Here is a 23,736-nt window from a genome sequence, read left to right as displayed (position 1 = left end):
TGCAGGGGCCCTGGGAAGGAGGCAACAGGAGGACATGAGGAGAAGGGGACAATGCAGCAGGAGGAGGAAGAGAAGGCTGAGGGGTGCAGCCTGGGTCCCCAGAAATGCCAGTGTGGTGTGGACCCGGGTGAGGGGTGACTGGAGCTGGCAGGGAGCGAGGACTGGAGGGGCAGGAGAGAGGGCTGAGTCTTTCCTCCCCTCCCCGGGGTGAAACCTGCGTCCCCAAGAGCCGGGACCCTTGTCCGGAGCGTGTTGATTCTGCCCACCGCAAATTCCACTTGCTCCAGCCCGGCACCTGCGGATGGGCGTGTCGGCACCGCGCAGGAAGGTGCCTGGGACTTCGCGCCCCCCTGGATTGCAAACCGAGTGTTCGCAAGTGCCCGCGGCCAAGTGTCCGCGGCTGAGTGTAGGACTCCCAAGCCCGGTGGCGCGGCTCCGGCCCCGGAGCGGGAGGGGGGATGGGGGGGAGTGCGGGGGCGCGGCCCGGGGCACGGGGTTACGTAAGTAGCGGGCGGGGCGCGCGGGCGGGCGGCGCCCGGGAGCGCCAGGCTCGGCGGCACCGCGCAGCCAGCGGCATGGAGCGGCGCCGGGGCTGAGCCGGGTGCGCGGGCCGCCGCTTGTGCCGCGGGGAGCGGGCGCAGCGGGCGCAGCGGGCGCAGCGGCCCGTCGGAGCGGCCGCCCAGCAGCGCCGGAGATGGGGTGAGTGGGCCCGGCTGTGCGGGAGGGTGGCATCGGAGGGGATCCAAGTTTTCCTGGAAAGGCGCCGATCCAGATGGGAGCGCGCCGAGCCACGCAGCCTCCCCCGCGCGGGGACGCCCGGCACAGCGTGGCTTCTCGGGGTGCTGGAAGCGTGCGGGGAACCCGCGCGGCGCTCAGGACTCTTCCCCAAGTCCCTGCCCGGTGCGCCGCGGTGTGCGCCGTGGGGTGTCCGGCGGGAGAACCGGCGAGTCCGGGCGGTAAAGTAACGCGGGACGCCGCGGGCTTTCCCCAGTGGCAGAGTGCTGCGGGCGTCCAGGGTGCAGGCGGGGAAACTGAGGCACGGAGCGCCGTCTGTGGAAGCAAATAGTGTGCCCCTTCACTGGGCGCAGGGCAAGGGGGGAAAGCCCCCGCTGCGGAGCTGCCCCCTCCCCACCCCTCCACCCCGGATCCAGAGATTGTGGTGGGTAGGGGGCAAGAGGGAGCTGCTTTGCTTTGCATGGGGGGTGTGGGAGGTGGGCACAGGGCGTGGCTAGGCCCAGCCCACCCACCCCCACCCCTGTGGGAGCTAATTTGTGCCCGGAGCCCTCCTACCCTTTCCCAAGGGTCTGCAAAGCGTGTGCGGGAGCCAGAGGCGGGACACGAGAGGCTTCAAGACTGGAGCGTGCAGGGGCAAGCGGGACTGGCCAGCAGGGGTGGACCCGCGCCCCGGCGGGAGGCGGCCTCACTACGACCTCTGCAGTGACCCCTTGGCAGACCATGAAAGAGCCTCTCTAGGAGCAGGGGAAGCTTTGAGGCGATCGGGTTTCATATATTTAAAGAAAATGTATGTCGGAAGAAGGGGTTGGCAAATGTAGGTCTCAAGATGAAAGAAAAAAGGAATCTGGTAATTTTAACTCTCTGTTCCTCCTCCCTCCCCCACCCCCCAAAGCCAGCCAGGCACTCCTGTGTGATCAAAAACAAATATTGAAACACAGGCTGTGGCTGGGATCAAATAGTTCCATGGAAATGAAACTGTTTACTCATGAAAGCTTAAAGAAAATGTCAAAAAATATGATTTTTGTTTGTGGAGGAGCAGAGGAGTCTCCGGTGGGGATTTAGTTTCAACATGGAACCGTCTCATGTAATTTTAACATCACCCACGAAGAGCTGTGACCACTCACTCCTGGGGTGCAGCTAACGTGAGTCCTGCCCACATCCACCTGTTCAGTGAAGACTCTGAGTCCTTCATCCTGCCCCCCCACAGCCCCTTCCCTGTTACCTGCATGTGTCACCATCATGGTTCCTTCCCCATCCTCGTGTCCCCCCGTGGCCCCTTCCCCATTACTGAGTGTTCCCACGTGGCCCCTTCTCATCCTTTTATGTCCCACGTGACTCCTTCCCCGTCGTCTGAGTGGCCCCATGTGGCCCCTTCCCCATTACTGAGTGTTCCCACATGGCCCCTTCCCCATCCTCTTGTGTCCCCCTGTGGCCCCTTCCCCGCCGTCTGAGTGGCTCCCCATGGCTGTGCATTGATAGGGAGCTGGAGGCTGGAGGCCAGGTGAGCAGCTTCGACAGAACCAGTGCCACCCTTTGTGAAAGTGGGATAGGCTGGAGAGGAAGCTCCGAGGTGGAACAGTCTGGGGGCGCCTCACCCTGGACCTCCTCCTCTGTCTCAGCTCCACTTGTGCAGACACAGCCAGGATGCAGGAAGCCGGAAGGTGCTCGAGCTGCTCTTCCTCCCTCAGACACCTGAGCTGTGGGGGGTGAACCCCTCCTCTTTGGCCCATCCCTTGGCGGTGGGCTTTTCCATTGCTTCTGTATTTGGTTCTGGTGAATCATACAATCAGTTTGCGGGTGTCGATGTGAAGTCCTGTTTTCACTTCCCCTGGGTGTAGACCCACACATGGAATCACAGGATTGTCTGGAAAGCCTATTTTTGGCTTTCTGAGGATTGCCACCGTGTTTCCTGTGGTGTGTGGGCCTGAGTAAATGCAAGCAGCCACATGTGGCTGGTGACTGGTGGACAGCCCAGCTTTCGCTTCTCTCAGCTTTTTAGTCTTTTACACCCCTTTGCCTGAAAACATCTTAGGAAACCTTTGTCCAGCTGTTTTGGCTCTGCCTCCATGTCCACCCAGCCTGCTGGGGTCACATGGCCCCCATGTGTCCTTCTGCCTCTACTCCCTGCCTTGCTACTCAGTGGCCACTCTCTGCAACCACTGCCCCATGGCCATCGTGATCAGTCGCCTGCTGGTTGCTCCTCTGTTGACTTCTGAGTGAGGGGTGGGTGGCCAGGACTGGTCCTGATTTCTGGTGTCTCCTGGTCAGCTGTCCCCTGAGGTCCTCCTGTCCTCCCCAGCCTGCCCCATCCATCTGGAAGCTACATCTCCATCTATCCCTTGGGCCTTTGTCCTCTGACCTCCTAGGGTCCTGCACTGCCCTTCCTGTTGTCTGCCCCGCGGTCCCACCATCCTGGCCTGCACTGAGAGTCAGCTCCACGCTCAGCAAGCCCCAGGTCTTGCAAGGTACATCTGAGTGTATGCAGTCTCCCAGTGATCTGCGTCCTGGGCTGACCCTGGCTCTGGACTAACAGATACCTCCATAAGTGCCCCTAAACTGCCTGGGGAGCTTTCTGCTGCCCTCTCTCTTGCGTGGCTCCACAAATGCCTCCTCCTTTTCATCCTTCAGACCCGGGGTCATACACACACACACACACACACACACACACACACACACACACACACATCCCAGTGCCACCTCTTCTGTCTGTGCACCAAGATGATAGGAACGGTGGCTGGGGGCCCCCCTGGAGGCCTCAGGCTTGTTTGCTGCTCTCTCTGCAAGGCAGATTCTGGGACACCCCACCACCACCCCTTTACTGGGCTTGTTTGAAGCTGGCATGGCCAATCCAGAATGGAACTGCCTTTAGCTGCCAGTGTTTGCTGTGTGAGCCAGCCACTGAGTCTTGACTAAGGCTCAGGTTGACTGGGGGGCTATCAGCGATGCCCCCAACTGCCTAGCCAGCAGCTGGAGCCTGGCTCCAGCTCCGCCAGTGTTTACCAGCAAGAGCGACTGTTTGTCTGGCTCCAGTTTCACTCCGGGTGTCTTTTGTTCAGCCTGGATCATCTCGCTGCTGGAAGCCCTTGATCCTGGTTAGTGAACCCCATGGGCCTTGTGCTGTAACCCACACCTGTCTCTCCCTATCCCCTCCCCACCGCCGGTCTAGCCTTCTTCTCCTCTGTGAATTTTCCATCCCTCCTGATGGAGAATTAAAGTTCCTCCACAGCATCTCCTACCTGCCTGCGTGGTTTGAGCTGGGAAACGGGCACGGTCGGTTCCTGCTGTGGTTTTTTCAGCTTAGTGGCCCAAAACTTCTCTTTCCCACCCTCCTTGGTCTGTAAGACACTTGGTGGTGCTGTTGGGGTCTGGGCGAAACTGGTGCCTGCCCCAGGAGCCGCTGCACATTCATGGGTGCTGCAAGTATAGACAGAACGTCTCAACTCCCGGGGGTTGCAGAGTGGGGGCGGGTACAGGGACTGTCTGCTGGGGACACTGCTGGCATTGGGGATCCCCCACTCGTCATTAGATAGCCACCCCAAGGCCAGAGACAGGAAAGGACTCGGAATGGCTGGTGTGGAAGGCAGGAGCAGACGCCGCCTCTTTTGGCAGCACTGTGGGGCGGTGCCGACATTCCAGCGGACGTGAAATTTGGGGTGATCCCAGGCACTGCTTACACTAGCTGTGGTCCTGCAGGTCGGCCGAGTGCTGATGTCCATGGGCCAGCTATCAGGGCTTGCAGGGGAACTTGGAGGTGTCCAGGGGAGCCAGACATGTCCCCGCCCCCCCGGCATTCTTCCTGCCCTACTCACCACCACCTCTTTCCTCTAACCCTGGAAATCCCGTCTAAACAGGCCACGGGCTCCCTCAGGAGCACTTCAGCCCCAGCCCATGTCCCGCAGCTTCCCCAGCTGAGTGTCCCCGCTTGTCTGGAGTGGAGCTGTGGAACCGTGTTCTGCCTCCACTGGCCCATCTCTGGAAACCTGCTTGGCTCCTCCCAGAACAAGGCCCAGGACAGTTCCTCAGCAGCCCAGTCCATCCCTCACACACCTGGGGAGGTGGCCATGCTTGTCCCCAGCGTGAAAACAAATGGAGCCCTGGGCGCAGCTTGGGCTGAACCACCTTTGTCTGCCTGGGTCTGCTTAACCCAGCATCTGAGCTCTGGGGGCACAGTTGCCCCCCCCCCACCTACTCCCCATCAGGTGTCTGGGACCTGTTTCCTGCTGGAGAGCAGGCAGCCACGTGTGCAGTTAGCCCCCCACCCCGCCCCCCGTTGCCGCTCTCATTCTGCTGGGATGTGTTTAAATTCTGTGGGAAGCTTGTTAGGGAAGAACTGGGCTTACCCAGAGCCCAGTTAGACATTTGTCAGGACTGCAGAGAAATTGCACAAAATGTTTTTGTTCACAAGCCTGGCTGATGGTATTGTTATTGTCCCTCTGAGGAATTGGGGGCTGTAGCAACCCCCTACACACACACACACACACACACACACACATAGGTCAAGGCCACCAGCCATGTTGACAGCCTGAGCCAGGCCTTGAGAACTGGGTTCCTGGCTGTAAGAGAGGCTATGGGGAGCATTGCGGCCTGTCCCATGGAGATCTGGGTCTGATCTCACCCCTTGTGGGTAGACTGCCCCCCTCCCCGTCCTGTCCTTCTCTGTGCGTTGGGGGCCCGGTGACCACAGGGACCCAATTACTGCGGAGCAGCCAGACCCGCTGCCTGGCACCCGGCCCCCATGGGCTCTTTAATTGGCGAGGCTTTTAATTGGGCTTATTCAGATAAATGGAGAAAGGGAGCTGGCTTGGCTTCTGTGTTTTTGGGGGGATAGAGGTGTGGCCTGGCTAGTAGGGGGATGGAGCAGGAGAGAGAGACTAGAAGGCAGCAGGAAGAGTCCCTGACGGTGGGGTAGGAGGGGCTCAATCCCTGCTATGTGCTGTCACAAGGCTGAGAGGCAGCAGTGAGCAGCTGGGGGAAGCCCTGGCCCCAGAAGAGCCAGGAGGCCCTCAAGGGAGCAGGTGGTGGTGTGGCTGGTACAGGAGAGCCCAGACTTCAGAGGGGAACTGGGTCTCCCCCTCATCCTGCAGCAGGCAGGTTGACGGTCCCTGGGAGGTATGGCAGGACATGGGGTATCTGTAGCCCTGTTTGCTCAACTCAGGCGGGTAGAATGCTAGGAGCCAGGGTGGAGGCCAAGAGTGGGGCATTCAGGTTGAAATGAGGAGGGGGGCGGGCCTACCAGAAAGACTGGCTTGTTGCCAGGGCAGCGAAACTTTAGGGTTAGGGAATGAGGAGATGACACCATGGCCAGCCGGCTGGGTGTGGGCTGGGGCGCTGGTCCTGCTCAGGGAATCAGTGGAGTGAGGACATGTCTGCCTAGGGGCGTTTGTCCAGCACTGGCCATTCTGGTGACCCAAGCCCAGGGGAGCTGTGCTAAGAGGGGAGGGGAAACTCTGCTTCATTCTTGTTCAGAGCCCCCAAGTTTGTCCACTGCAAGAGCGGGGCCCAGGGGTGGGGGGCTAGACCGGGGTCCCTGAGGGTGATGTGAAAGTGAAATTCTTAGAGTGGGGTGTCCAGATGCTGCCTTCAGGGCTCTGTGAACCCACACCTCTAGCCCCACAGAGCTTCATGTATGGTGTGTGTGTAGAGGGACTTTTTGTGACCAGATTTTCTTTTGTTTGTTTTGGGACCACACCCACTGATGCTCAGGACTTAATCCTGGCTCTGTGCTCAGGGATCATGCCTGGTGGCCTCAGGGGGACCATATGCAGTGCCAGGGTTCGAACCCGGGTCTGCTGTATACAAGGAAAACACCTTCCCCTCTGCATTATCTCTCAGGCCCTGTAACCAGATTTTCAGCGGACCCTCCAAGAACCTCAAGGGACTGGGCACATTTCCTCAGAGGAGAGGAACTCCAGAAGCCCCCCTGCATTTCAGAGGTGCTGGTCATTTTAGGGGCCCTTCGCTGGTACTTTGTTCCTGGCATTGCCTGGGTGGCATCTAGTGGCTCACACTGGTCTGCAGCCTGGGGCTCTCCTCTCAGTGGGAGAGTGGACCCTTCACCAGGGGCTGACTGTCCCCCCCACCCCGGTACCATGTATATGTGTCTCCCTGGTCAGAGGTGGTGAGGGAGTGAGTTGACTCTACCCCTCACACACTTTGCTGACCTGCTTCACCAAGGATAGAATATTCTGGAATCCTGGAGTCAGAGTCGGAGTCCCAGTGCCTAATTGAAAGCTCTGGCACTTGCTTCCAGGGAGGGAGCTATAAAAAGCCTCTCCTTGGCTTCTCCCGTGAATTTTAAATGTTTCCAACACTTGGCCTATGGAGAAAGCTGGGCCTGATCTGTAAACATGAAAGCCACAGGAAAGGATTGAGGAGCCCCCTCTCTTGGGCAGAGCTAGGGGTGCTGAGAGCTTGTGTCCAGCATGTGGGGGACACAGAGCACAGTGGTGGTGCTGGCTTAGAGGGCAGAGGTAGTGCAGGTCAGGAGGATGGAGGTGTTGCTGGCTGGGAAGACAGAGGCTGCTCTGGGACTGGTGCCTCTGACATAAGAGGTGACCCGCTCATACTGGGCCTGAGGTGGTGGGATCCTGGTGGGCATGAACAAGAGGCCTGGAGGCACATCTGTGGGGTGAGTAGGTCTTGCTCCACCTGCATGCCGGGGCCCGGGTCTCACCCATGCAGACTGAGTCCACCAAGGCCACAGGTTTGGTTCTGTGTCAACTAGCTCAGTGGGGCGGGCCCCTGAGGTCATGTGAGCAGGTCTGAGGGAATCTGGCACAAGGTCCCCTGTGTGCCTGTCGGCGTCACTTTTGTGACCAGGGCCGGCCATTGCCTCAAGCCTGCAGCTCCCTGGGGCCTGGGCTTTGCAGACTATTTTTGTGCCCCTTTGCACACTGTGTTTATTTTTAAATGAGCTTTTGTGAAGCCAGGATGGATGGTTCAGGTTTTGCTTTTGAGTAAAAAGTTTCCCTCGCTGTTGAGCCTGTGAAGGGTGTTGCCAGCCAGCAGCATTCAGGGTCAGCTTCGAGGTTTGATTCTGTCCATGGAGAGCAGGTCACTGCGGCCCAGGACCCTGCAGAGAGGTGTCTGTACGGGACTATGGGGGCTGTGCAGGGACTGTGCAGGGGGGATGCCGGGATGAGATGGCATGAAAGGACCCTGCAGCCAGAGGACTCCAGGGGTCCCTGAAATGAGCCTCTCAGATGGAGCATTCAGCACACTTGTACCGGCCCTCCTATACCCATGGGAACAAGATGATTTGGGGGGATGTGAAGGGTTGGAAGCAAGGAACTGCCATGTGGTGATGTGGTTCTGAGGGCAGAAGCGGGGCAGGGCCAGGAAAGGGCAACCAGTGTGAGTTCTGAGCCCAGACCAGTGCTCAGGACCCAGGAGGGTCAGCTGCCCTGCAGAACCCGAGAGCCTGTCCCTGAGCCAGCCAGGGCAGGAGCCTGCTGTGCTGGCCACTGGGCTCCAGTTGGAGATCCTGGGGACTGCTGTGGGTCGGGGGAGCAGGGCAGTACCTCATTGGTGGAGACGAGACAGGTGTTGACCTCCCCACACCATCTGTAGGCCCTGGGGCCTGTGGGGGGAGGAGCTTGTCAGGAGAAGGAGCAGCTGAGTGTGCTCTCGAGGTGAGCAGAGCCATGTCCAACCCCAGATTCACAGGGACTTCGGGGGCTGTGGACACGGCTCAGGACCTGGATGCAGAGGTCTGGGCTCAGTCTCTGACACTGCTGGTGTGGCCCCCAAACAAACAAAACCCCCAGCCACGGAATTTCTGAACCTTGACCGTCAGGTCTGAATCTTGGGCACCTGTCCTGGGCACCCAAGATAGCCTTTGCCTGGGAGCACCTGCCTCGCCCTGTGCCAGTGGGACCCACAGCTTTGTGGGCCAGGGAAGGGGGGGAATGAGAAGGTGGAGACCAGGCCCTCAGCCAGCTGGACCTCCTGGGGGAGGGATGAGAAGTGCCCACGGCCTTTCCTCCTAGTGGCACTCTCTGGGTGCTGCAGCCCAGCAGAGGGGACTGAGGCAGTGCCTGGCTCTGTGCTGGAGTGGGGCAGGGGCAGTTCCTAGGTCTGTGGCTCTGGCTCCAGTGCCAAGTGCATTGGAAGATGAATGCCGGGAGTGGCCAGCCATACGGCTTCCGGTTAGGCTGGAGCTGTTCTTTATAAACAGTCACAGAGAGCACCATTGTGTGAAGTTATTGACTTAGCGCTTCCGGGTACTGGAAATCCTCATTAATCTCTGTCTGACTTTCTCACAAACCCGCTGGCATCTGAGGTCAGCCTGGTCCAGGAAGCTGCTTAGCTGGATTGGCTGGGAACTGAGTGGGCCTTGTTGAGGGGCACCGAGTGTATCTGTGTGTCCAGTAGAGGACATGCATGGGAATCATGACCAGTGGGTCAGAATCCCCTGTCCCAGGCCCCACCCCAGCACTGCACAGATTGTTCAGGGAGCCCCTAAAACGAGAATATTGGGGCTGGAGTGATAGCACAGCAGATAGGGCGTTTGCCTTGCATGTGGCCGACCCGGGTTTGATTCCCAGCATCCCATATGGTCCCCTGAGCACTGCTAGGGGTAATTCCTGAGCGTAGAGCCAGGAGTAACCCCTGTGCATCACTAGGTGTGACCCAAAAAGCAGAAAAAAAAAGATAAATAAAATGAGAATATTGGCCAGATCCCTCAGGGAACCAGTGACCGGCCCCCTGGCCTGTGAGTCCCCCTTTCCAGTCCGAGCTGTGTATGCCAGGCATCTGGCCACAGAACCGGGAAGTCCTAGTGTCAGGTCTGCCCTTCCCTGGCCTCCTTCCTCCCAAAGCCTGGAGACACCTGAGCCCAGTCTGTGTCCACACACAGCAGCAGCGCCAGGCTCCTTCTCAGTGTCATGGTCATGTAACACCTGTTTGTACAGGACACACATAACTGATGTGACTACTCCAGCACCGAAGTACCCTTACACACTGCCATCTCCCCACACTAGCCGTGTGCCTGGAGAATCTTGCTTGGTGCAAGTAACAAGTCACAGCTTTTTGCAGACATGTTCTTGCCGCTTGCTCTCTGCCAGGCTATGGATGACTGACATAGGCTGCATGGAGGAAGATGTGGATGGAATCCATGGTTGAGGTGGGCTGTGTGGGGGGAGATGTGGACAGGATCCATGGCTGATGTGTACTGCAGGGAAGGAGACATGGATGAAACCTGTGTCTGAGGTGGACTGCAGGGAGGGAGACATGGAATGCAGAGAGAGCCTGGCTGGGCTGGCACCAGGAGGAGACAGTACGTGATGCTGTGAATGTGTGCAATTGGCCAAGTTTATGGACACACTGAGCACAGGTTCTGTGACCCACCCAGCCCCCTGCTAAGCTGGGCGCTGCTGTTGTGATACGATTATCCCTGTGATGTATGCATCCCCGCGATGCATGTGTCCCCATGATTCGCATATCCCCATGATGTGTGTATTCCCATGATGCATGTGTCCCTGTGATTGTGCACGTCCCCATGATGTGCATGTCCCCATGATGCACGTGTCCCTGTGATATGTGTCCCATGATATGCAAGTCCCTGTGACACGTGTGTCCCCATGATGTGTCCCCGTTATGTATTCTACCTATAATGCGTGTACCCTGTGGTCATGTGCCCCATGGGGTGCAGGCTGCCTGTTCCTGCAGCTGTCTGCCCACTCTGGGTGCTAAGGGGCCCACGTACCTGTACTTCCTGACGTACCTGTACTTCCTGCCGAGCCACTCATGCTTCCCTTTCCCTTAATGTTGGGGCGCTAAGAGAAAGGAGCTGTCCTTACAGGGCTCCCTGCTGCTGTATCCACATTGCATCGAAGCTAGTGGGTCAGTGGCCATTTGGGCTGACCACCATGGGGGGTGTCCTGCCACAGAGCCCTCCTCTGCAGCTCTGCATCCTGGTCCTTGGAGATACAGTGGCAGGGAGTGGTGCTGCCTCAAGAAGGGACTTGGAAGCATTCTGTGGAACTGTGTCTGTGTGACAGGAGGGCAGTCCTAGACAAGCTGCTGTTGCCGCTGCAGCTTCCCAGTGCCGCATGGTGAGGGCAAGGGCTGAGCACGGCAGGTGAGGGATCAGGGTGGATTAAAGTAGAATTCCCTCCTTCTCTCCTTCTGCCAAGAGGAGTCTTGCCAGTCCTTTGCAGACTCACTTCACGCTGAGCCAGAAATCACTCAAAGCGGGAGCCGTCCCTGCGACGCAGTTCTCATATTCCAAACATATGTGGCGCAGGATCTAATTATTCTTGGGGACAATTACTGTCAGGTTTGCCACTTTTTGTTCCACCCGGCGGGGACCATGCCGGGGAACACTGGGTTACACTGTCTGCCTATAGAAGCACTTGCCAGCCCGGAACATCTGCTTTCTATTTAAAGCACTGGGGCCGGCCGGGGAGGGGTTTGAAATGCTCTTCCCGAGACCGGAGCACCCGGGAAGCAGGACAGAACTGGGCGGGAAGGTGGATCTGCCACTCGACGGGGGGCCGGGGAGCCCTGCATCCCTGTGTTTCCTACAGGAGCTCCCTCTCACCTCACAGGAACTGGCTTGTCTGCCCTCGGCAGCAGGGGGCCAGCTGCTCTTTCAGACTCACTCCTCGGGGTTGCTTTCCGGAATTCTGGGGTGAACAGAGCAGAGCAGGGGTGGCAGAGGGGCGTGCGAGACTGTTCACAGCCCTCTTGGCCCCTGGGGGATTTTCCGGGAGTGGGGTGCTGTGTATGTCACAACCCACTGCTGACAATGTAGCGCTTCAAACAGAACTCCTTCATAGGACCTGGGGGTCTGGCTTGGCAGTTCCTTGACTTCAGGTTTCCCTGTAAAGCAGCATCAAGGGGTCAGCCCCCAGAAAGAAGTGGTCACAGCCTTCTTCACAGCATTTGCCTGAGGAGCTAGAGAGTCTTCCTTCACAAGGGAGAAGGGGCTGGACTGATAGTATGACAGGGAGGGCACCTGCCTTGCATGTGGCAAGATTCAGCCTCCAGCACCCGAAATAGTCCCCTGATCTCCTCCAGGACTGAGCCCCAAGCACTGAGCCAGGAAGAAGCCCTTAGCACTGCTGGTTGTGGCACATAAACAAAAATGTTGAAAAAGAACTGGACACTTGATGAGGGACCAGACTTTCCGGTGGGAACTTGGTGCTTCGAGCCAACTGGTTGCCTAGAGCCTCTCACCCTCACCCTCTAGCACTGTTCCTGGTGTCCATGTTCTTGAACCTGGACAGAGTAGGGTCAGTGCTGCCCACTCACATGTCCTCTCCCGCCTCCTGCAGAGAGCAGCCCATTTTCACCACCCGCGCCCACGTCTTCCAGATTGATCCCAGCACCAAAAAGAACTGGGTGCCCGCCAGCAAACAGGCTGTCACCGTCTCCTTCTTCTACGATGTCACCAGGAACAGTTATCGGATCATCAGCGTGGACGGAGCCAAGGTACCTTCCCCGCCAGTCGCTTTCCCACTGAGCAACGCACCACATTGGGGAGGTAGAAGGGGAGGGATGCACCCAGAGCCCTGCCCCCAAAGAATGGGCATTCATCAGAGTCACATCTCTTGCTTTTTTTCTTACCTTTTTTAAATTTCCAATTGTGTTTGGGGGTTTGGGGAGGTTGGTTTATTTTGTTTTGGGGCCACACACAGCAGTGCTCAAGGATCACTCCTGATGGGGCTCAGGAACCATATGGGATGCCAAGGATTGAACCTGGGTCCACTGCATGCAAGGCAAGTGCCCTCCCCGCTGTACTGTCTCTCGGTCCTATCTTGTTTTTTTCATTTTCAGTAAAAGGTGGGAGCAATAGTACAGTGCAAGAGGGCTTGCTCTTGGCTGGCTGACCCACGTTTGATCTCCTGCATCCTGTATAGTCTCCCGGGTACCTCCCGAGTGATCCCTGAGCTTAGAGGTCACATCCTAGGGACATGCTCAGGCACTGGGGATCCAGGGATGGATGCAGGCCTTCAGCATACAAGATGTGCACTGCAGCCCTTTCTCCCCTGTGGTGCTTGAGCATTTCTTGGGATTTTTTTCTGACACATCTGTCATTCTGTCTGTCTGGGTGGGTGTTTTTGCCACATTTCTGTGGGAGCAGAATTAAGGAGGGAGATCCATTGAAATGCCACCACATTTGAAAGCGTACAGGAGAAAGTGGACCCATTCTTGACATTTCCTTTCTCCCTCAGGTCCGCTAGCTCTGCTAGGCATTTCCACACCTGCCCTGGGCATGCCTGGGCTGACTTCTGCTGGGTACAGCCAAGCCCCTGTGGTGCCTTCTCTGTTGTCTGGGCTGAGACACAGGAGAAGCATCATTGTCCTTTCAGTCACTTGTGTGTGGAGCTTTGTCGAGGGGCCCCTGGTGCTGGCAGATCTGTTGGCCACTTCCCTCCCCCACTGCCCATCCTGCCCTTGGCCTCTCACTCGGCAGTAGGAAGTGGGGATTGGAGCTTAGGGCACCTGCTGTGTGCTCCGTGGAGACCCTGGTCACAATAGAAGCCTTGAAGGCCACTGCCCCAGGCAGCAGCTGGACTTGGGCTTGGGTGTGTGCCCCCTGCTGGTGGGGCTGCTACGGGCCGTGGTCACAGGCCACATGTCACAGGCCATGGGTCAGGAGAGGTGTGAACAGTGCCCACTAAGAGAGGTCCCTCGTGTTTGAGGGATTCCAGTCTGAAGTGCTTTTGTTGCTTTTTTTTTTTTTATCTTCTGGGGATCCCACGGTCACCAGGTCTGCCCCCACTTCTCCTCTGTGCTCCCGTGCTGGAGCCTGGCCTTTCTGGGGTATGGTGATTGGGTTGGTGAGGCTGCTCCCCCACCCCCCCACCCCCGGGTCCTCCATTGTCTGCCATCCTGTGGTCAGACAGGCCAGCGCAGGAAGCACAGGGCTGTGGCACTGATACAGTGAGTCTGTCCTGCTGCTGAGGGTGGTGAGCTGAGCTGAGGGTTGGGCACGGACCTTCCACTCCACTCCAGAATAGATTATTTCATGGGGTCGGCCACTTGGGCTTCACCCAGAACTCAGGTGGGAAATCCAGGCCATGGCTCCCCAGAATTCAGAATTGGAGCTGAAGGAACAACCATAAGGGAACAGCATGGGACTGTGTGTGGAACAGCACAAGGTTGTGTGTGGAACAGTATATGGGTGGGGGAGGGTGTGGAATAGCGTGGGGTGGGGGGGATCAGCAAAGGAAAACTCGGGCCGGCCAGTGGCCAGTATGAGTTGTGAGTTGCCTGAGAAACAGCTTGGCCACCACAAAACTTTGCAAGTGGTGGCTTGGCTGCTCATTCAGTACCTGCTTTCGGCCCTTGGGGCTGTCTCTGTAGGTGATCATAAACAGCACAATATCTCCCAACATGACCTTCACCAAAACGTCACAGAAGTTTGGGCAGTGGGCCGACAGCAGAGCCAACACGGTGTTCGGCCTGGGCTTCTCCTCAGAACAGCAGCTAACAAAGGTACTGTGTCTCTCAGGGCTCAGCAAGCCCCATGAATGTCAGGGGCCACAGTCCCAGGGCTCAGAGACTGCCCCTCTAGGGCCACAGACCTGGGTTCAGGGACTACCGTGGTTCAGGGATTCAGTGCTGTGCTGCCAGTGGCCACAAAACTGGGGTTCAGGGACTACGACGTTAGGACCACAGTTCAGGGACTCTGCCGTGCCACCAGGGGCCACGAATCGGGTTCAGGGACCACCATGTCAGGGGCCATGTTTCAGGTACTCAGTGTCGTGTTAGTGGCCACAGATCTAGAGTTCAGGGACTCAGTGCCATGTCAGGGGCCACAGTTCTGGGGCTCGGGGAGTGTCATGTTACGGGCTACAGTTCAGTGGTTATTACAGGTTAGGGGTGTCCTTGCAGTGTCATTCATAAAGGCAGAAACAGAAGCAGCCTGCATCTCTGGTGGCAGTGAACTTGTGAATAAATGCCGGCATGCCCTTGGGAATGTCACTCAGCAGCAGGTCAGAGGATGGGGGTAGAGGGCCTTGAACTGCACAGAAACATGTGCATGGACTTCCGTTACAAGGAACCCTGAAGCGAGATGTGCCCCATGCCCAAGAAGCAACCATGGGGGTGTCGCGTGTGTCTGCAGAGCGGACCGCAGGGCTCCAATATGGGGCAGAGACACCCAGCGTCTCTGCTCCACGAGCATCTGTGACAGAGGGCAGCCTGGTGCACACAGGACCACACCGTGGGAGCCCTCTGGCAGCTCTCATTGCCAAGTGGTTTTCTTCCGGCAGTTGGAGGCTGCAGGGGACAGTGCTCCATCCTCTGCCCAGGGCCACAGGGCTGCTGCCCATTGATGTTGCCATGAACATCTTTATTGTGAACAATGATTTTTTTCATAGTCTCAATTATTTCTTAGCACACTTTCCCAGACGTGCTATTGCAGGTCAGTGGGAGAAATGCCTTTTCACCAAGGATACGTGTTTCCAAATTGTTTCTCAGCGGGGCTGTACCCTACACCACGCTCCCAGAAGTTGTGCCAGCCCCGGCTATTGTCCTTGCTCACAGTGTGTGTTAATTCAGCAGAAAGAGAGGTGCTTTTTTGTTTCCATTTGCATTTCCAGGGGGGCCGGGGCCTTCTCTGTGAGGCGCTGACTGCTTGTATTTGCGCTTTAGCGGTCCACCCATCATCTGGTGGGGTTTTCATATCTGCATTTCCAGGCTGCACATGTACCTCCTGTGTGACCTGCCTCTTGCAGTGCCTTCCCCAGGGGGATCTGTCCCAGCGTGGGTGGGATTTTCCCCTTTTCCCCTCAACACCCTTTATTTATGGGCTCTGGCTGATTACTCATGTGACTGTCTTATTCCCTCTTATTCTCGGGCAGCAGTTTGGACATTTGCTTCTTTTCTTTGTTTGATTTTTGGTTTGGGGGCAACACCCAGTGATGCTTAGGGATCTCTCCTGCCTCTGTAATCAGGGAGCATTACTGATGGGCTCAGGGAACCATGTGGAGTACCAGGAATCAAATTCAGTTCGGCTGCGTACAAAGCAAACGCCCTCCACGCTGTACTATCATCTCGCCCTTGCACATCTGTTTGATTCTGTCAGCTGGAGTGAATTGCCCCCCCAGAAGCTTTAGCCAAAGATCAGTCAGTGGTTGTCAGATGCTGACGGTCATTGACGCTTTCTTCTGAGCAGAGTGCCTCTGTCCTGAAGGCTGAAGGAGCACAGCCTCTCGTGGGAGAATAGGAGCTGTGGGCCAGCAGGAGGGGCCCTGGAGAAGTGCCTGGACAGAAGGTCTTGCCCTGGGCCGTGGGTGGGGGCAGGCAGAAGAGTGCCCGCCCCTCCCCCAGGGACCCCCTGCATATGCTATCCCATTAGAGGGGCAGTTGCACTGAGTGAGGGGAGCAGTGCTTTGACTGTGTGGTGAAGAAAGGACTGTGAATGGGCCACTGACATTCCTGTCTAGTTTGCAGCTGTCATAGGGCACCGCATGGGGTGGATGTGCGCCCAGAAGGTCCTGAACTTTGGTTCAAGAACTGGGCAGAGGGCTGTGGTGCTTGGGGCAAGTAACCTCCTTCCACATGTGTTGGGGAAAAGGGTGTCTGTAAGTCACATTTGACTTTCACTGACATTGCACCCAAAATGTTCCATACAGGGGCTGGAGCAATAGCACAGCGGGTAGGGCATTTGCCTTGCATGCAGCTGACCCGGATTCAATTCCCAGCATCCCATATGCTCCCCTGAGCACCGCCAGGAGTTAATTCCTGAGTGCATGAGATAGGAGTAACCCCTGTGCATCGCTGGGTGTGACCCAAAAAGCCAAAAAAAAATTCTATACAGAATTGCATCTTCTACCACCTTCCTCAGACTAAAGGGCTCAGTGGTGCCTACACAGTCTCACCGGAGACCCTTTAGTAATGCAGGAAGCAGACAGCTGAGGCAGAAGCCACCCTAGCCCCAACCACATTCCAGCACTTCCCAGAGTAGTGTCTTCTGAGGCCCTTGCGTGTGTGTACATGCACATGTGTGTGCATGTGTGTACATACATGTATGTGTTTGTGTGTACATGCATGTGTATGTACATGTGTACATGCACAAGCTTGGACCCCAATTCATTCATTCACAGAATAAACTTTTTTGGGCTGGAGAGGTAATCTAGGGATTCAACACTTGCCTTGCATGCAGCTGGTCCAAGCTATGCCCCAGGCATCATATATGATCCCAAGAGCACCATTAGGAGTGAAATCTGAGCACAGTTCCAGAAATGATCCCTGAGCACCACCTGGTATGGCCCCAACTCCAATCCCCACCCCACCCCCAAGCAAAACCAAAAACCATTCTTGTGCCTTCTTTTCTGCTGGAGTGGCACCAGTGCCAGAGAGATATTCAGCCCTGCCATTGAGAAGGAGATAGTGGGGATGGGGGGCTTGTTTCACTTAAAGGGCCCCTAAATTGGAGGGAGGCTTTGTCTGTCCCTGCTGGCCTGTGCCTCAGTGGGGGACTGAGTGAGTGGTGGCATGGAGGTCGGCCACTGGTGCTGTGGCTCTCTCCCTGGGCATGCTCTCTCTCCGTGGGCACTGCCTGAGCTGGAGGCTGCCCTTTCGACTTGGACACGGCTGCTCCGTCTGTGGCCCTTTCCCTGGGCGCATGGCTGGGTGTGGCTGCTCTGAGATGGCAGCTGCGCGGTGGCTCTTTGTTTCTCGGCAGCCACGTTTGGCCAGCACTGGCCCTGCACCACCAGCACAATCCATCACAGAATGTTCTCTGTGCTAGCAGTGGATTTGCTCACGATTGATGTGATTGCCTGGGGGTGTTAAGCATCTCTTTTATTAGAAAAATATGGAAACAGGGGCTGGAGCGATAGCACAGCGGGTAGGGCGTTTGCCTTGCACGCGGCCGACCCGGGTTCGAATCCCAGCATCCCATATGGTCCCCTGAGCACCGCCAGGGGTGATTCCTGAGTGCATGAGCCAGGAGTGACCCCTGTGCATCGCCGGGTGTGACCCAAAAAGCAAAAAAAAAAAAAAAATATGGAAACAATGCCAGGAAGTAGAGCGGGGGCCAGAGACGTGGCTCTCGTGGCAGACGTGTGCCCAGCATGCCCATGTTGCATGTGCTATCTCTGGCATCTCGTGCTGCTCCCCCCGCCCCCAGGCCTGAGCCCCAGACTCAAGCAAACACAGTCCGTAGGCTCTGTCTTCATGTTCTGCCACATCTCTCCATCTATTCATCTGTTGGTGTACTTTGCATTTCAGAAATGAGATTGACTTTTCAGTGTTTCGGGTCCCTCCTGGCTTGGTTGGGGGAGTTTGCTGTACCAGGTGTCAACCCCAGGGCCTCCTTCAGGCCAAGCCTGTGATCCTGCCCCTGAGCCATCTCCCCAGCACACATGAACGCTTCCCTCTAAAAAGGGGCACGTCAGAGGCTGGAGAGAGAGGACAGCAGGTGGGGCACTTACCTTGCACACAGATTCAATCCCTGGTACCCCATATGGTCCTCTGAGCACTGCCAGGAGTAATTCCTGAGTGCATGAGCCAAGAGTAACCCCTGTGCATCACTGAGTGTGACCCAAAAAGGAAAAAAATATGGGCACCTCTGCACTCAGTTTATAAATCATAACAATTCCTTGCTGGCACCTAGAGCAGTCTGTGCACCTGCTCCCATCATGCCCCTCACCTTGGTGGGACTCAACCTGCTTGGAGCTGCTTCAGTCATAGGCTGAAGGCCACATTTTCCATGTTGGTTTGGTTTTTTACAGGATACCGGGACTTGAATCCTGACTATATGCATGAGAAGCAGGCAATCTGTCATAGACCTGTGTCCCAGCCTTTGCTTTTTAATTTTTTAAATTTTCATTTTGGGTTCATACCCTGTGGTGCTCAGGGATTACTCCTGACTCTGCACTCAGAGATCGCTTCTTTTGGGCTGGGTGCCCCATAAAGGATTCTGGGGATTGAACCTGGATCAGCTGCATATAAGACAACTGCCCTCCCCTCTGTACTATATCTCTGGCCCCCACTTTCTTTTTCAAAGCATTAAAAATCTTGAACAGTCTCTTGCCCCCAGCTTTCTGGATGATTGTGTTTCTTGTGGCACTGAGTCCTAAGAGCTTTTGAAAAGGGTGAATCCTTTCCAGGGCTTCCGTGTAGCAGGAAGGTGGGGTTCTTCTGAACGTGGGATTGTCAGTGTTCTTGGGACTCAAACACCAGTGAGGTTCTCAGCTCGGCTGATGGCGTTTCTGCAGGTTCAGTCCTTCAAGTCATTTCCTTCTCGCATAAAATTCTCCTTGCAAGGCAAGGCAGTGAGTGGTTTGAATGCAGAGGACCAGCCACATATAAAGTTAGGAAAAAACTCTACTCCACATTCAGTTTGCAGAGAAATTCCGGGAGGTGAGAGAAGCGGCCAAGCTCGCCCGTGACAAGTCCCAGGACAAGCTTGAGACCTCAAGTGATCACTCCCAGGTCAGTGTTCTGTCCGTGGAATGAATCTGGCTGTGGTGGAGATGGAAGCTGGGGGTTTTAGCCTTGAAACACTGTAGCCTTGTTCAGCCTTTTGCGGGTTGGGGTTGGGGGTCTCCCAAGCAGTGCTTAGCTGTTCTTTCCTCTTTTGGTTTTGGGGCTACACCTAGTGGTGCTGAGGGCTGACTCCTGGCTCTGCACTCAGGGATCACTTCTGACTGGCTCGTGGGATCAAAGCCAGGTCAGTCACGTGCAAGGCACACATCCTACCTGTTGGACTATCTCACAGCCCCTCAGCGATTCTCAGGCTCTTGCTGCTCAGCCCAACGGGGGAACACCCAGAGGTGCTCAGGGGACCTTGTGGTGCTAGAGACCGGATCCAGGTATCCTTTGCACCACTGTCCCAGCTCACCTCTCCAGTCCCCATCTGGATGTAGTACAATGGGGTGACACATCTGTCACCGGCTATCAAAGGTGTGGGAAGTTTCTGATGTGGAGTGGACTGCTTACCCACTGCCCCACGTGCCAGCATGGCAGGAGGCCCCAGGGGCAGGTGCCTGGTTCCTCAGAGCTGGTAGTCACCCCAGAGGACTAACACTCAGCTGAAGCAGCTGCCCACCTTCCTGAGGTGATGAACAAAGTGTGCTCTGAGGTGGTGAGGAGCTGTTTAGAGGTGGGGACACACCTGTCGGGTGACACGACAGGACAACACGGTGTGTAGGTGGGACTGGGTTCATGGAATGGATGTCTGTTAGGCTGTGGGTGGGCAGGAACTGACTGATGTTTCTAATTGATCTCAATCATCACCTGATTGACAACTGTTCATTCCCATCCTGGTCCCTATCTAGTTAATCCCCACTGTCTGGACTGGCCGTGATCTAAAGGATTTCTAATGTGCCATGTTTTTCCTTTCTTGTTGTGACAACTTTGTTACACTGGATTTTATTAGGTTTTAATATCTATCTCCCTCAAAAGTTCTTTGGAGCTGGCATCAGTGTGCCTATACTGTGTAGCTGACTAAAGCGCCCCATATTGTGCAACTGACATCAGCACCCCTATACCAGGCAGCTGACATCAGCACACCTGGACCATGTGGCTGACATCAGCACACCTGTACTGTGTGGCTGATGTCAGCACCCCTGCCCGTGCAGCTGACGTCAGCTCACCTGTACTGTGCTGCTCTCACTGTGGGCTAGAGTGTTTTGTCTCTGAGCTACCACACTTGGCCCTGCTGTGAGTCCCCCGAGACTGGGCACTGTCCATGTTGGTTACCGGAGAGCACAGAGTTGTTGGCTCCTGGGTTGCTAGGGAAGGGGTGCTTTGGCGCAGCCCCGTGTCCTGTGGGACAGGGTCCTGTCATGTCCCCGGTGGTGGGGAGTGGGGAGGCCCTGTCCATGTCCAACACCCACAGGCTCACAGTGACCTGTGCAGGGATCCGCTTTGGCAGGAGTCCGGGTGTGAAGGCCCATCCTCTGCGCAGGCCTCCAGTGTAAATGGCACTGACGACGAGAAGGCCTCCCGGGACCCTGGCCCTGCCCACTCGCACCTGCGCTCCGAGAACGACAAGCTGAAGATTGCCCTGACGCAGAGGTGAGGCGCGGGCCTGTCTCCAGACCGCAGTTCCCACCTTCCCGAGCGCCTCAGTCCCTCATGGCCTGTTCATGGCCCTCACCAGTGAACACCCGCCTGCCTACAGCGCCGCCAACGTGAAGAAGTGGGAGGTGGAGCTGCAGACGCTGCGGGAGAGCAACGCCCGGCTCAGCTCGGCACTGCAGGAGTCTGCGGCCAGTGCAGAGCAGTGGAAGCGCCAGTTCTCCGTCTGCCGGGACGAGAATGACCGACTCCGCAGCAAGGTGGCACCACACAACTCACGTGGGGGTGGTCTCATCTCAGCTGCTTGTGGGGAACACAGCAGTCCTGGGGTCCGGTGGTATCCACCATGGAGCCCCCCTTGGCCGTGGGCTGGGCCTTTCCTGCCAGACCTCAGCCTTGACCCTGAGTACCCACCTACTTTGCAGCTGAGCCCCAGTGATAGGGTAGTTTGGGGTGGCCAGTGAACCCCATGGAGGTCTGAGGCCTCTGGTGCTGCGCAGCCTGTGGGGTGGAGTTGGTTTGGGGGTGCGGGACTGAGGTGGGAGCATCCCACTTGTTACCATGTCCCCTGGTAGCCTCAGTCCCACAGGCTTCTCTCTCCCCTTGGCCACCAGCTTAGGCCTCTGGCGCAAACAATCATGCAGGAAGCGATGACAGTGATACCAGATTTTTTTCTGGGGAGGAGACAGATTCGGGGGACATCAGGCCCCTGCTTATCACAGACCCTTCAACTCTGTCTGGGCCACCCCTCTCACCGCCATTACTGTCCTCTCACCTCTAGTGAGGTCACGCGAATGGAATACTGCTACTGGGCAGCTGCTGCAACCACTGCGGCAGGGCTGTGGGTGTTGGGAGGAAGCCCCCAACATCGCTGGCTGGGCTGGGTCTTGGCTCACCCTTGCCACCCCCCACAGATCGAGGAGCTGGAGGAGCAGTGTGGGGAGATCAGCCGTGAGAAGGAGAGGAACATCCAGCTCAACAGGAGAATCGAGGCCCTGGAGTCAGAGCTGCAGGAGAAGGAGACGGTGAGAGATGAGGTGGTCCTAGGCCCGTGGCTCAGGGCCAGAGATGGTAGCTGCCCACCTGGGCTTGGAGATGGCCGGGGGCACCCGGGCACCCAGCTCTGGACCAAAGCTCCTGGTCCCAGCAATCTCCCCCAGGTGCCCTGAGGGAGACGGCACAGCACTGGCTCTGCCACTGTGGGGCTTCACCCCAAGTCCCACGCTCAGGGGCTGATATGCAGGGCCCTGGCTGGTTGCCAGGCCTTTGATCTTCAGTTTCCACGCCTGTAAGTCAGGGGTGGTCAGAGCCACTGTTCCTCTGCGGGTGCCTTCCTCCCTGCCAGGGCGAGGGCAGAGCACCTTCATGGACATCATACCTGCTCCCTCTGTGTCCAGGAGCTGAGAGATCTCCGGAAACAGAGTGAGATCATCCCGCAGCTCATGTCGGAGTGCGACTACATCTCAGAGAAGTTAGAGGTGAGGGACCGGGGACTGTCAGCCCCGACCCCACCCTGCATCAGGGGAGCACAGAACTCCCACTGTCTGGGACCCTTTGCCTCAGACCTGTGGCCTGAACCCACATTCTTCATTCCTGGTTCCTGGGTGCATGCTCTGTGTGTGTGGGTGTCTGTGTGCATGTGTATGAGTGTGTGAATGTATGTATGTGCATGTGTGAGTGTATGAGCATGTTGTGCACTTGTGTGTATGAGTACATGCCTGTGTGAATATATATATGTTGTACAGGTATGTGAATGTATGCAAGAGAGAACCCATGTGTTCTTCCTCTCCACTCTCTACTGAGCCCTTTCCCTTGCCTTTTGTGCCCTCTTGGCCCTCCTGCCTGGGTCATGTCTGGTCACGGTGACCCTGCCAGCAGGCCAATGCGTCATGCCCACATCTACTGTGCATGCTATAGCAATGGGGCTCGTCTGTCCTTTGGGATGGGATGGCAGGTAACCTGCTGTGGGCGGACTGATCTGGAGTGGGACGTGTTGGCTCCTGAGAAGAACCCCCACCCTGGGGCAGTAATCTGGGAGGTTACTCAGGCACCTGCCTATCTCAGGGGCACCTCTGCCTGGTTACGCTGGAAATGGGTCTGGTGATGCACACCCCACTTATTATAGCAGCATGCAGGGGTGCGCCCCGGGGCTGTCCCAACCCTCGCTTCTCTTGTTGCTGCTGCAGGCGGCTGAAAGGGACAACCAGAACCTGGAGGACAAGGTGAGGGCCCTGAAGACGGACGTGGAGGAGAGCAAGTACCGACAGCGCCATCTGCAGGCAGAGCTGAAGAGCTTCCTGGAGGTGCTGGATGGCAAGATCGATGACCTGCACGACTTCCGCAGGGGCCTGTCCAAGCTGGGTGCCGACCACTAGCCACGGCCCCTCCAGGCGCTGTTTCCACCATGGCTGTGCCATGGGCGCCTCCTCTCCTCTCCGGATGGTCCTGACTCAGGAGAACAGCACGGAGCCGGCCCTCCTCCACATCCACGCAGGCCGGCCCGATCATCTTGAGGGCTGAGGCGGCCAGTGGAATGGCCCGAGTGCTTTCAGGTCTGGTGTCTTGTCTTCCTTGGCAGCACACACAGTTGCTCCAAAACTGCCTTCTGTAGAGCCAGTCCCGAGAGTGGGTGTGCCTCTGGGGCTTGTTCCCTGGTGAGGGTTCTGCCCTGCCAGCCCTCCCCCAGGTTATAGGGGTATGCCAATGTACCCCCTCTTGGTTTTCCTTTCTGAGCCGTGACTGTGCTTCCGGGGCCTCACACCGCACCTGGCACACAGTAGGTGCTTAATAAACGTTTGTTCGGAGAAATATTTTAACAGAATTTAGTGCTTTGGTTCACACTACCCCTGCCGGGGGCGTCCAAGGGAAGATTGTTAACAGCCATCAGGCCTGGGGCAGCTGTGTAGTCAAAACCACATTGAGACTGGGGAGGAAGCACCAGAACAGAGCAGTATCAGGAAGAGAAAGCCGGTCTGAAACTGCCAGGACACACCCAAGGGTGCCCACTCCTGCCCC

General features: G+C 57.0%; 1 protein-coding gene across 7 annotated transcripts; it reads left to right on the top strand.

Annotated features, from left to right (window-relative positions):
• Window positions 1–535: 535 nt before the first annotated feature.
• HOMER2 (homer scaffold protein 2) lies at window positions 536–23,529 on the top strand. Of its 7 annotated transcripts, none has more exons than XM_055143983.1 (9): window positions 536–699; window positions 12,015–12,171; window positions 14,050–14,181; window positions 19,039–19,131; window positions 20,609–20,718; window positions 20,825–20,981; window positions 21,636–21,746; window positions 22,119–22,199; window positions 22,908–23,529. In XM_055143983.1, exons 1-9 carry the CDS (start codon window positions 695–697, stop codon window positions 23,094–23,096), a joined length of 1,035 nt encoding a protein of 344 aa, XP_054999958.1. In that variant the 5' UTR covers window positions 536–694; the 3' UTR covers window positions 23,097–23,529. The 7 variants fall into 7 exon arrangements, with proteins under 7 accessions (XP_054999958.1, XP_054999957.1, XP_054999955.1 ...); XM_055143982.1 differs by having other exon boundaries at window positions 20,804–20,981; XM_055143980.1 differs by having other exon boundaries at window positions 20,576–20,718.
• The last annotated feature ends 207 nt before the right edge of the window (window positions 23,530–23,736 follow it).

The sequence above is a fragment of the Sorex araneus genome, chromosome 6 (genome assembly GCF_027595985.1).
Source record: "Sorex araneus isolate mSorAra2 chromosome 6, mSorAra2.pri, whole genome shotgun sequence".
Classification (NCBI taxonomy): domain Eukaryota; kingdom Metazoa; phylum Chordata; class Mammalia; order Eulipotyphla; family Soricidae; genus Sorex; species Sorex araneus.
Note: the sequence above shows the minus strand (reverse complement) of the source record. Positions and strands in the feature narration are given on the sequence as shown.

Excerpts from the sequence above, each read along its gene's own strand:
- HOMER2 (XM_055143979.1), top strand. Across the intron at positions 19,132-20,575 it reads CCTCAAGTGATCACTCCCAG|GAGTCCGGGTGTGAAGGCCC; the intron begins GTCAGTGTTCTG and ends CCGCTTTGGCAG. Across the intron at positions 20,719-20,803 it reads AAGATTGCCCTGACGCAGAG|TGAACACCCGCCTGCCTACA; the intron begins GTGAGGCGCGGG and ends GGCCCTCACCAG.